Source organism: Dermochelys coriacea, chromosome 7 (genome assembly GCF_009764565.3).
Source record: "Dermochelys coriacea isolate rDerCor1 chromosome 7, rDerCor1.pri.v4, whole genome shotgun sequence".
NCBI classification, from domain to species: Eukaryota; Metazoa; Chordata; order Testudines; family Dermochelyidae; genus Dermochelys; species Dermochelys coriacea.
In genome coordinates this window covers 43,336,374-43,350,112 of record NC_050074.1, presented here as the reverse complement: position 1 = coordinate 43,350,112, position 13,739 = coordinate 43,336,374, and the positions used below count along the sequence as shown (strand labels likewise).

General features: G+C 41.2%; 1 protein-coding gene across 1 annotated transcript in view; it reads right to left on the bottom strand.

Moving 5' to 3' along the window:
* Positions 1-392: 392 nt before the first annotated feature.
* LOC119858807 (inter-alpha-trypsin inhibitor heavy chain H4-like) overlaps positions 393-13,739 on the bottom strand; it is a 43,540-nt gene continuing 30,193 nt past the window's right edge. Inside the window, 5 exon segments of the mRNA XM_043518611.1 lie at positions 393-562; positions 2,050-2,152; positions 8,746-8,900; positions 10,830-11,004; positions 11,856-11,969. Of these exon segments, the coding sequence (XP_043374546.1) occupies positions 487-562; positions 2,050-2,152; positions 8,746-8,900; positions 10,830-11,004; positions 11,856-11,969 (623 nt within the window). The 3' untranslated portion in view covers positions 393-486.

The following is a 13,739-nucleotide window of genomic DNA, read 5'->3' as shown; positions in this document are numbered from 1 at the left end:
AAAACGATTATTAGTGTATTTCTTGTATTGCACCTCTAGTACAGCACTATCACCCCTTCTCAGTGCTACTGAACCTTTGTTTTCAAACACATTTGATTAGCTGATGTAACTGTTCATCCTTACTCCCAAATATGAAACTGTTCATCATAGAGCATGTCTTCTTTTGTCCAATGTTGCACTGTTTTATTCTTTACTTGAAGTTCACCTCCGGTTTCATTTACATACATTTTCAATATATCTTATAACCAAATATACTATAAACCCTTTAAAAATTACATAAAAAGCAAATCCAAGTTCCCAATTATTAAATATAATAACAATATTTCAGAGGTAAAATTATTTTTGACATATATATATATATACATATATATATATTAGCAAGCAAAGCTGAAAGAAAATCATAAGATTATTATGTATAGGTGAAATTAAGTCAGAAGTGTCTGAAACATCATAATTTTACTGTTTCCTTTCCCCAAGTGTTTTTCTTTAGGGAATTATACGTAATGACCAGCAGGAAATAGTACCAGTGGCTGACTCTAGCCTGTAATCTTTCTTGTATTGTCTGAAACAAAAAGCAAAACAACTCATGAAGAAAACATTCAAACTTTAGGCCACCATACTCCAATCAAATCTGGGTGTGTCATAACCATACAGCTAAGGGTAGCCTAGAATTCCTCCTTACCTGTAAGGAGTTAAGAAGCTCAAATAACCTGGTTGGCACCTAACCAAAAGGACCAATGGGGAAAGAAGATACTTTCAAATCTGGGGTGGGGGGAGGCTTTGTTTGTGTGTTTGCTTGGGAAGCAGAGAAGCACCAGGTCAGAAAACTCCTTCTCCTATAAACCATCCTAGAGTGAGTCTCAATATTGCAAAAAGAGTAAATAAACAGGGCAGTGCGCGTTAGATTACCTTTTGTTTTCAACTTATGAATTTTCCCTGTGCTAAGAGGGAGGTTTATCCCTGTTTTTTGTAACTTTAAAGTTTTGCCTAGAGGGGAATCCTCTGTGTTTTGAATCTGATTACCCTGTAAAGTTACCTTCCATCCTGTTTTTACAGAGGTGCTTCTTTTACTTTTTTTTTCTTTATAATAAAGTTCTGTTTTTTTAAGAATCTAGTTTACCTGTTTGGTTGGTATATTATTCTCAAGCCTTCCCAGGAAGGGGGTATAGGGCTTGGGGGAATATTTTGGGGGAATAGGAATTCCAAGTGGTCCTTTCCCTGATTCTTTGTCTAAATCACTTGGTGGTGGCAGCTTGTCCAAGGACAAAGGCTTTGTGCCTTGGGGAAGTTTTTAACCTAAGCTGGTAGAAATAAGCTTAGGGGGCTTTCATGCGGGTCCCCACATCTGTACCCTAGAGTTCAGAGTGGGAGGGAACCCTGACAGGGTAGGTTGACCCTTATGTTTGCAGAGGCTGCCTTTGCAGTTACTGGGGCTGTGTACACGTACAAGAGGTTCACCCACACCAACCTGATGATAGTACTGAGACCTTATTTTGGATGGCATCTTTCATAAAAATGGTATCTCAAAATGCTTGAAAGTTTGTATAAAATAAGCAGACCAATTTTAAATTGGATTCCTGAAGCAAGTAGAATGCCAGTGATGAAATGAGGATGGGAGGAGAAATGGAGGTTTTTTTAAATGCATTTATTTGCTAACAAAACTAACGAAAAATGCACCTATTTAATGCTCTGAGCCATAAGCCCATTCATTAGACAGCTACAAACAACAATATCCAACAAGTTAAAATGCCTCCCAAACTAGAAAAACCAATGAGGCTTGCAAGATCAACAAATTCAAGCTGTCGCAAACCGTTGGACAACTTACTCTACAATTCAGTTGACATTGTTTAAGACAACTATTACTGCAACCAAACACTTTTTAAATTGTTGAATTTGTTCTAATCTCCAGCATGTTTGCCACTGATACATAGTTTTAACCCACTAAATCTTTGAAGTGTCTCTTATTGAATACAGAATATTAAAACAAAGTAAATTGCATAAATAAAGTATATACTCCACCCCCTCCCACACACCACTGGTCCATTTTACCTGGTAACTCTATGCTTTTGTCCATGAACACTGAGGACTCTTTCATCCTCTCTCTGACTTGCTCCAGGGTTACTTTCCAGACGTGTATCAAAGTAAAACTGACCTTAGAAACACAGAAACAAAAATATTTCAAAATCACATTTATGAGAAAACTTTTAAAAATATATATTTTAGTTCATTTAATCAGAACAACTGGTATGGTTCCAGGGTAAGTAGTCGTCTGCCTGAGAAAATACTAGCTGCTCCATGTAATTCAGGTTGTAGCAGTCATACAAACCAACTATAAAAGGCATATGATGGAAGTTTTCTGAATACTCTAAGGCAGCTCCCTTGTTTCAGAAGTCATTCTCTTTGATCCTAGATACTTATCTAGGATTCTTATGATCCCAGGATGAAGTGCTGCAAACAGATTCACACATGAACCCTTACGCTCACACAGTATCCCATTGACTCCTATATATACACATTTATTCATCTCTAGCTTTGGGATATATCACATCTTTCTGTCTGAAAAAGATTTTTGGACAATATATTTTAAGGAAAGGGTTTTTTTTTTTGTCCTTTTGCATTACACCTGGTTGAGATGTTTGGGTGTTTTCTGTGGTGGAGAAGGGGAAAACACATGATGTGCTCCTAATTTTATTTTGTGACTTTTATAATCAAGAGCCCAGAGAGGCAATTTATTCGTTATTTTATATCAAAAGTACTTGCTGTACACAGTATATTTTCTCACTGTAGATTCAGGAGATAGGCTTTTGCAGTTCAGAAAGTCTGGCTTTTCTGAAGTTGGCCACAAAAGTGTTATGTAAGCCCATCCCTGAATGTACCATTTCTTAAAGGAAATATAGCACTATAGCGTGGTCTGAGGACAAGACTCTGTTCCAGAAGGCTCCAGAACATAATGGAGCTGAGTCTGGATTGTTTTGTTCCAGAAGCATGATATTGGGTGATTAAATTAGGTTACTGGACCAAATCCAAAGCTCCTTCCTCAGGTAAACTCCTCTTGACTTCAGCTAACTCATGTTAATTATTCATTGATTTTAATGAGACTTGCCAAAGCACACACCTAGTAAGATCTAAGTAAGGAGCTCAAGAGTTTGCTCAAGGAAATCAAAGTTAAGGACTCAGAAATATCTAACTGATAGGCAAATTTTTGGATGGAATTGACGATTAATCAGAAAATGTGTAAGTACATGTAAAAAGTATAAATAAATTTTCCACTTGCCTGTGGAAAAGTTTGCTTTTCACCATCTGAATATCTACCAGATGAAAATACATTTTTGAACACCAGACATAGATACTAAGGTCAGAAGGGACCATTCTGATCATCTAGTCTGACCTCCTGCACAGTGCAGGCCACAGGTTTCAGAGTAGCAGCCGTGTTAGTCTGTATTCGCAAAAAGAAAAGGAGTATTTGTGGCACCTTAGAGACTAACAAATTTATTAGAGCATAAGCTTTCGTGAGCTACAGCTCACTTCATCGGATGCATTTGGTGGAAAAAACAGAGGAGAGATTTATATACACACACACACAGAGAACATGAAACAATGGGTTTATCATACACACTGTAAGGAGAGTGATCACTTAAGATAAGCCATCACCAACAGCAGGGGGGGGGAAGGAGGAAAACCTTTCATGGTGACAAGCAGGTAGGCTAATTCCAGCAGTTAACAAGAATATCAGAGGAACAGTGGGGGGTGGGGTGGGAGGGAGAAATACCATGGGGAAATAGTTTTACTTTGTGTAATGACTCATCCATTCCCAGTCTCTATTCAAGCCTAAGTTAATTGTATCCAGTTTGCAAATTAATTCCAATTCAGCAGTCTCTCGTTGGAGTCTGTTTTTGAAGCTTTTTTGTTGAAGTATAGCCACTCTTAGGTCTGTGATCGAGTGACCAGAGAGATTGAAGTGTTCTCCAACTGGTTTTTGAATGTTATAATTCTTGACGTCTGATTTGTGTCCATTCATTCTTTTACGTAGAGACTGTCCAGTTTGGCCAATGTACATGGCAGAGGGGCATTGCTGGCACATGATGGCATATATCACATTGGTAGATGCGCAGGTGAACGAGCCTCTGATAGTGTGGCTGATGTGATTAGGCCCTATGATGGTATCCCCTGAATAGATATGTGGACAGAGTTGGCAACGGGCTTTGTTGCAAGGATAGGTTCCTGGGTTAGTGGTTCTGTTGTGTGGTGTGTGGTTGCTGGTGAGTATTTGCTTCAGATTGGGGGGCTGTCTGTAAGCAAGGACTGGTCTGTCTCCCAAGATCTGAGAGAGCGATGGCTCGTCCTTCAGGATAGGTTGTAGATCCTTGATGATGCGTTGGAGAGGTTTTAGTTGGGGGCTGAAGGTGATGGCTAGTGGCGTTCTGTTGTTTTCTTTGTTGGGCCTGTCCTGTAGTAGGTGACTTCTGGGTACTCTTCTGGCTCTGTCAATCTGTTTCTTCACTTCAGCAGGTGGGTATTGTAGTTGTAGGAATGCATGATAGAGATCTTGTAGGTGTTTGTCTCTGTCTGAGGGGTTGGAGCAAATGCGGTTATATCGTAGCGCTTGGCTGTAGACAATGGATCGAGTGGGATAATCTGGATGAAAGCTAGAGGCATGTAGGTAGGAATAGCGGTCAGTAGGTTTCCGATATAGGGTGGTGTTTATGTGACCATCGCTTATTAGCACTGTAGTGTCCAGGAAGTGGATCTCTTGTGTGGACTGGTCCAGGCTGAGGTTGATGGTGGGATGGAAATTGTTGAAATCATGATGGAATTCCTCAAGAGCTTCTTTTCCATGGGTCCAGATGATGAAGATGTCATCAATGTAGCGCAAGTAGAGTAGGGGCATTAGGGGACGAGAGCTGAGGAAGCGTTGTTCTAAGTCAGCCATAAAAATGTTGGCATACTGTGGGGCCATGCGGGTACCCATCGCAGTGCCGGTGATTTGAAGGTATACATTGTCACCAAATGTGAAATAGTTATGGGTCAGGACAAAGTCACAAAGTTCTGCCACCAGGTTAGCCGTGACAGTATCGGGGATACTGTTCCTGACGGCTTGTAGTCCATCTTTGTGTGGAATGTTGGTGTAGAGGGCTTCTACATCCATAGTGGCTAGGATGGTGTTTTTAGGAAGATCACCAATGGACTGTAGTTTCCTCAGGAAATCGGTGGTGTCTCGAAGATAGCTGGGAGTGCTGGTAACGAAGGGCCTGAGGAGGGAGTCTACATAGCCATGTTCTCTGTGTGTGTGTATATAAATCTCTCCTCTGTTTTTTCCACCAAATGCATCCGATGAAGTGAGCTGTAGCTCACGAAAGCTTATGCTCTAATAAATTTGTTAGTCTCTAAGGTGCCACAAGTACTCCTTTTCTTTTAGTGCAGGCCACAGAATCTCACCCACCCACTCCTATGAAAAACCTCACCCATGTCTGAGCTATTGAAGTCCTTAAATCATGGTTTAAAGACTTCAAGGAGCAGAGAAGCCTCCCTCAAGTTAACCATGCCCCATGCTACAGAGGAAGGCGAAAAACCTCCAGGGCCTCTCCAATCTGCCCGGAAGGAAAATTCCTTCCTGACCCCAAATATGGCAATCAGCTAAACCCTGAGCATATGGGCAAGATTCACCAGCCACATACTACAGAAAATTCTTTTCTGGGTAACTCAGATCCCATCCATCTAATATCCCATCTCAGGGGATTTGGCCTATTTACCTGAATATTTAAAGATCAATTACTTACCAAAATCCCATTATCCCATCATACCATCTCCTCCATAAACTTATCAAGTAGAATCTTAAAACCAGATAGATCTTTTGCCCCCACTGCTTCCCTTGGAAGGCTATTCCAAAACTTCACTCCTCTTATGGTTAAAAACCTTTGTCTGATTTCAAGTCTAAACTTCCTGGTGGCCAGTTTATACCCATTTGTTCTTGTGTCCACATTGGTGCTGAGCTGAAATAATTCCTTTCTCTCTCCTGTATTTATCCCTCTGATATATTTATAGAGAGCAATCATATCTCCCCTCAACCTTCTTTTAGTTAGGCTAAACAAGCCAAGCTCCTTAAATCTCCTTTCATAAGACAAGTTTTCCATTCCTCGGATCATCCTAGTAGCCCTTCTCTGTACCTGCTCCAGCTTGAATTCATCCTTTTTAAACATGGGAGACCAGAACTGCACACAGTATTCCAGGTGAGGTCTCACCAGTGCCTTGTATAACGGTACTAAAACCTCCTTATCCCTACTGGAAATGCCTCTCCTGATGCATCCCAAAACCACATTAGCTTTTTTCACAGCCATATCACATTGGCAGCTCATAGCCATCCTATGATCAACCAATACTCCAAGGTCCTTCTCCTCTTCCGTTACTTCTAATTGATGCATCCCCAATTTATAACTAAAATTCTTATTATTAATCCCTAAATGCATAACCTTACACTTCTCACTATTAAATTTCATCCTATTACTATTACTCCAGTTTACAAGGTCATCCAGATCCTCCTGTATAATATCCCGATCATTCTCCGAATTGGCAATACCTCCCAGCTTTGTATTGTCTGCAAACTTTATTAGCACACTCCCACTTTTTGTGCCAAGGTCAGTAATAAAAAGATTAAATAAAATTGGTCCCAAAACCGATCCCTGAGGAACTCCACTGGTAACCTCCCTCCAACCTGACAGTTCGCCTTTCAGTAGGACCCGTTGCAGTCTCCCCTTTAACCAATTCCTTATCCACCTTTTGATGTTCATATTGATCCCCATCTTCTCCAATTTAACTAATAATTCCCCATGTGGCACGGTATCAAATGCCTTACTGAAATCTAGGTAAATTAGATCCACTGCATTTCCTTTATCTAAAAAATCTGTTACCTTTTCAAAAAAGGAGATTAGGTTGGTTTGGCACGATCTACCTTTTGTAAAACCATGTTGTATTTTGTCCCATTTACCATTGACTTCAATGTCCTTAACTAATTTCTCCTTCAAAATTTTTTCCAGGACCTTGCATACTACAGATGTCAAACTAACTGGCCTGTAGTTACCTGGATCACTTTTTTTTCCTTTCTTAAAAATAGGAACTATATTAGCAATTCTCCAATCATTCGGTACTACTCCTGAGTTTACAGATTCATTAAAAATTCTTGCTAATGGGCTTGCAATTTCAGGGGCCAATTCCTTTAATATTCTTGGATGAAGATTATCTGGGCCCCCCGATTTAGTCCCATTAAGCTGTTTCAGTTTCGCTTCTACCTTAGATATGGTAATATCTACCTCTATATCCTCATTCCCATTTGTCATGCTACCATTATCCCTAAGATCCTCTTTAGCCTTATTAAAGACTGAGGCAAAGTATTTGTTTAGATATTGGGCCATGCCTAGATTATCTTTAACCTCCACTCCATCCTCAGTGTTAAGCGGCCCCACTTCTTCTTTCTTAGTTTTCTTCTTATTTATATGGCTATAGAACCTTTTACTATTGGTTTTAATTCCCTTTGTAAGGTCCAACTCTACTCGACTTTTAGCCCGTCTCACTTTATCCCTACATGTTTTGACCTCAATTAGGTAGCTTTCCTTGCTGATCCCTCCCATCTTCCACTCCCTGTATGCTTTCTGCTTCTTCTTAATCACCTCTCTAAGATGCTTGCTCATTCAGCTTGGTCTACAACTCCTTCCTATGAATTTTTTCCCCTTTCTTGGGATACAGGCTTCTGATAGCTTCTGCAGCTTTGATTTAAAGTAATCCCAGGCCTCCTCTACCTTTAGATCCATAAATTCTTCAGTCCAATCCACTGCCCTAACTAATTTCCTTAATTTTTGAAAGTCAGCCCTTTTGAAATCAAAAACCTTAGTTGCAGATTTATTTTTGTTAATCCTTCCATTCTTTCATGATCAATTGAGCCAAGATTGTCCCCTACAACCATTTCTTCTATGAGGTCCTCGCTACTCACCAAAATTAAATCTAAAATGGCATCCCCTCTAGTCGGTTCAGCAACTACTTGATGAAGGAATCCATCAGCTATCGCACATCTGGGCACAAGGACTCTAATAACCCCTCATGGGTGCTACCCAAGCACTGAAAGAAGGCTGGAGCATTATATAAACTATTTAGAGATGGCAGATCACTTGTGATGTCTCTTGGCTTCACCTGTACTTAACCCACCAATTAAAAATATAGTATTAGACTATGTAGTAACTCAGGTGCAAAGTGTCAGATTTTCTAATGCTAAGAGCTAAAGTATTTTGCATTTGTGCTCAGCAATGGGAAACATTAACACCTGGTAAAGAAGAACACCATACTGATGCAGTAGGATTTCACATTTCAGCATTGCTGGATTATTTGTACATGCCATTATTATTATTTGTAGGCTATTTATAGGCTTTTCTGTGGTGCTCATCACTGTTGTAACTGAGCACCTTCTCTAGATCACTGTGACATAGAGATGTATTATTATCCCCATTTTACTAGTCAGGGACTAAGGCACAAAAGTCTAAATATTTTCTATGGGAAATCAATAAAATTATTCCTGGAATAAAGTACAGATCAACATCCGTAAGAAAGGCAGAATTTAGCCCAGAGAAATGTAATGACTTGCCCAAATCTGTGGCTGAATTGGCAATAGAACTCAGATCTCCTGAGTTCCATTTCAGTAATTTAACTGCAATACCATCCTTCCTTTCCTAGCCCATACTACACTACTTGGATGATACATACCAAGAAGTCCACTGGCTTTGTCAGAAAAATGGTCAGTGTCCATGAAATATAATCCAAGGAAACGATTTGGAGACTTTACAAAAGCAATTTTTATTGTGATGTTGTCAGATGCTGACATTGTAAGACTTCTGTCCTTTTCAACTGCAATCTTCAGCCTAGGAAAAAAAGCAATCCTGTTTTTCCTCAGAAAAATGTTAAGATACTGCTATAGCACTTGAGTATTTGGTGGTGGTATTATTATTTGCATTGCTGTTGTGCCTAGGAGACCTAGTCATGGACCAGAACCTGATTTATTGTATATATGCTGCTGCCCTTTGTAATCAGGTTTCTTTATGCACTAAACTTGAAATGAGGTCACAATTTTAATACAGCAAAATGTACAGTAATTTGCCTCCTCCCCCACATGCCCTAAAATACACGTCAGCTAATATGCATCCGATGAAGTGAGCTGTAGCTCACGAAAGCTTACGCTCAAATAAATTTGTTAGTCTCTAAGATGCCACAAGTACTCCTTTTCTATCAGCTAATATAGCTTACAGAAAAAATGTTAAATTAGCAGGATTTTTGCTAGTGAAAATGCCTTTTTGCCCAGAGCAAAAAACTGCTTGGAGAAGAGGGAAAAGAATGTACTTTTTCATGATTTTAATAATGGAAAAAAGTACAACATACAAAACATTGTAATTAGCACTAATGATGGATGAAAATTTAGAGGTTCAGATACTTGTCAAAACTCTCTTGGGTATTTTACAAGAACAGTCTCCCATACGATATTCAGGACCTGACTTTCTTGTTGTAGTTTATTATTTCTGATTCTTACCCTATATGGTTTGGAAAATACAGATGTCCATCATTACTATTATTTTCTTTTTAAAAAGCCACATGAACTCAAGAAGCTTATATCAGATCTTAATAGAGTTGAGCCTGAATCAAAGAGCCATAATCTGAAGACACACAAAGTTGAGCGGATTTAAATCCAGATTTTCACTTATAGCTGGCCCCTTGCTATAATGATCCAAACGAAACTCCTAAATCCCAATACCTCTAAGGGTTATAAAAATTCAGATCTTGGTCTAAATGTTGAGAAACTGAGCACTTTACTAAAGGGTCCACCCTGTGTGTGTGTAACATAAATCCAGCACACTTGCAGGCCTTGTCTAGACTATAAGGAAATTTTGAGCAGCTCACTTTGCAACTTTTGTTCTTGTCCACAACAGGTCTTTGAGATGTATATTAGTTAACCAAAGGAACCCAAGAGAACTGGATATCTAGAGTCTCCTTTTGAATTCATACCTTGTGTGTTGGTAAGGTATACTAACTAAATCAGTTAGCCAATCCAATAATAAAATTTAAAACACACTTCTCAAACAGCAGAAATGTAATAAAATTACAGATACTTATACAAAACTATCTGCTCCATTCACTCATACTGTCAGAGGCTCAAACAATAGTTACTGTTAAATTTTAGGAATAAGAAAATCTCAGCTTTTTTGAAAACAACTTATTTATGAAAATGCAATATACTTTAATAACTGTACTTTTATATGTGATCTCTGATTGGGTGAAGCACACAGTACATTTGGTATCAACTAATAAGACTGTAATAATAAAACTAACACCGAGTGAGAGCAACTGGTTGACTTTGCTGTCAATTTTATTTTTTCATCTAATGGATTTTGGTGCAGCAATCTGTCATCAAATTAGGAACAAAGGCTTTTAAAATAAAACGTTGTTGGATCAAAGTCTCTTTCAAGGAAGATGAATGTTTTGACTCCTAAGTAGGAGCAGGCAGAAACCATTTATTACCCTATTAAAATGTTTCATTCTATTGACATGAGGCTGGGTTTCAAAAACCCAATCTCTCCCTTTTGCACCTGCAATGTTTAGGTACAAATAATTACAGGCCTCAGTTAGATTAGTTAATTGCCTAACTACCAGATATCTGGACACAGTCAGGTAGACATCTAAGATACATAACTTGGGTGTGAGGTTATTTGAATCCAGAAAATTGTGAGTGTACAAATGAGTTAGGTGAAAATCAGATTCTCTCTCTTAAATAAAGGAAAACGCATGAGGACATTTCTTACCTTTGGATTGTAGAAGAGGCAGACTTTGCCCATGGGAGTTTGGTGGTATGACCACCATAGCTCAGCATAATGCCTTCCTTTGATACATGGAGTTGCACATGAGGATCCAGGTAGGTAATTTCAAACAGCACAAAGTGATTTCTATTTCTCCCAAGCTTACCAGTCACACAGATTCCTGAAAGTGCCATTAATATAGACTAGTCAAGGGACACAATATTAATAATAAGAAAAAAACCCAAACCAAAACAAAAAATCTATTCGCAAAAAAGAAAAGGAGTACTTGTGGCACCTTAGAGACTAACAAATTTATTTGAGCATAAGCTTTCATGAGCTACAGCTCATTTAACTGGATGTAGCTCACGAAAGCTTATGCTCAAATAAATTTGTTAGTCTCTAAGGTGCCACAAGTACTCCTTTTCTTTTTTGCGAATACAGACTAACACGGCTGCTACTCTGAAAAAAATCTATTGTTACAGCTCTTGTGTGTGTTGTATTTAAGGGGCCAAAATTCAGCTCCTGAGCTGTATCCTGCTCCAATTTCCTATCCACATTTGCAGAATTTGCTCTCCAGAAGTCCTCTATGGCCATAGTCGTGGAAAAGTCATTTGGGGCCAATGGTAATGGCCAGCATATATGCCCCCTGACCTGGGTGCTCAATGTCTTGCACAGATTACTCTTGACCTTGGCAGCAACAGGGCCTGTCTGGTCAGTGGTGCCTTGAGGGAGCCATAGCCCATGTGAGCAGAAGCCCACATTTATTCGACTGATGGATTGTTACTGTGTGCGCATGTCTGCACTAGAAACATTAGATCCTGAATCTGTTAAGATATACTGCTGTATAGTAAAGATTAGGGACATGCAGAAGTCCCAGAATTTGTATTCATAATCAGAAGCCTCAGCGGGTTGGCCAGGAGGAGGAGCCTTCAAAGACACTAATCAAACCTATCCTTTTGGTGAAAATGTATTGTTCATAAATACCAGCAATAGTTACCTGTTTATATTATATGTAAGATTTGGTTATCTCACCTTTGTCAGGATCTGATATTAGGTTTATGGAAGTTTGCGGCTGTCCATCAGTATTTAAACAAATGACATCATTTTGTCTGGGCAGTTGCAAGAGGAAATGTGGATATTCGTTGACTAAAAACACAGAGATAGAGAGAGAGAGAGAGAGAGAGAGAGAGAGAGAGCTCTTAATGTTAATAAAAAAATCCTAATGGCACTGATATTGCAAGTGTTAGTAGTATTGAGTCAATTAGTTGTACAAAGAATGCCTTTCTAGAATGTTGGCAATGGAATTCTAGTTAGGAGTGAGAACATAATGGGTTGTGTAAATGAATAGTTTTCTATAGTACTGAGGAGCTGGTGTTATAGAGGGGTAGAATATTTATTTTGTATTTTTCATTTACTACATATGTGCATAATTAAACTTTAGGCAAAGTTCAAAGAATTACACACACATTATTGCAACTAAATGTATAAGTTGGCTACATAGGGTTGCCAACTGTCTAACTGCACAAACCCAAATACCTTGCCCTACCCCTGGCCCACTCCTTCCCCGAGGCCATGCCCTGCCCCTTCTCCAAAGCCCTGTCCCCACTCATTCTATCCCCCCTCCCTCCGTCACTTGCTCTCCTCAACCCTCACTCACTTTCACCATGCTGGGGCAGGAATTGGGGTGTGGGAGGGGGTGTGGGCTCTGGGCTGGGATATGGGGCCAAGGGGTTTGGAGTGTGGAAGGGGGCTCTGGGATAAGCCTGGAGCAGGGGGTTGGGGTGCAAGAGGCAGAGCACAGGCAGTGATGAGCTGCCAAAATCTTAACAACCGGTTCCTGATAAAAAGTTCTGATTTAAGGGATGTGCCACAGTATGTATTTTTTGTACCAATAGGGTTACCATACGTCCGTATTTTCCCAGGAGAAATTTTTAAAATTTAAACATTCCTCCCGGACGGCGATTTAAGAACCAAAAAGCCTGACATGTCCAGGAAAATACGGATGAATGTTAACCCTACCTAAAGTTCTTTTTTAAAAAGATGGACCTGAACTAGAAATGAGCTCCGTTTCACATGTGTGGGTCCCTGCCACTCCCTGGGGGTGTGCTAGGGTGACCAGATGTCCCGATTTTATAGGGACAGTCCCGATTTTGGGGTCCTTTTCTTATATAGGGTCCTATTACCCCCCACCCCCGTCCTGATTTTTTACACTTGCTGTCTGGTCACCCTAGGGTATGCACATGTGTGGGTCCCAGCTGCTCCCTATCCCCCCTCATTGAAGCAGGTGTGCAGGGTTACTGGCCTGGGAACTGCAGGGTACCAGTGGATGTAGGGCCAGCTACAGACAGGGGCGAGGGGCAGGGCTAGCTGGAGGCAGGGGGTGCAGGGTTGGCTGCAGGCAGTGCAGGGGGTATGGAGCTGGCTGGAGACAGGAGGGTTTGGGGTTGGCTGGAGGCAGGGCAGGGGAGTGCAGGGCTGGCTGGAGGCAGGGCAGGGGGGTGCAGAAGGGGCTGGCTGCAGGCAGGGCAGGGGGTGCGGCAGGGGCTGGAGACAGGGGCTGGCTGCAGGCAGGGCAGGGGGTGCGGGGCTGGCTGGAGGCAGGGCAGGGAGTGTGTGCGGCAGGGGCTGACTGCAGGCAGGGCAGGGGGTGTGGGGCTGGCTGGAGACAGGGCAGGGGGTGTGTGTGGCAGGGGTTGGCTGGATATAGGGCGGGGGTGCGCAGGGGCTGGTGCAGGCAGGGCAGGGGGTGCGGCAGGTGCTGGTTGTGGGCAGGGCAGAGAGTGCGGGAGTGGCTGTGGGCAGGAGGTGTGGGGGTGGCTGGAAGCAGGGGGTGCAGGGCTGGCTGGAAACAGGGCAGGGGTGCGGCAGGGGCTGGCTGCGGGCAGGGCAGGAGGTGAGGGGGCGAATGGAGACGGG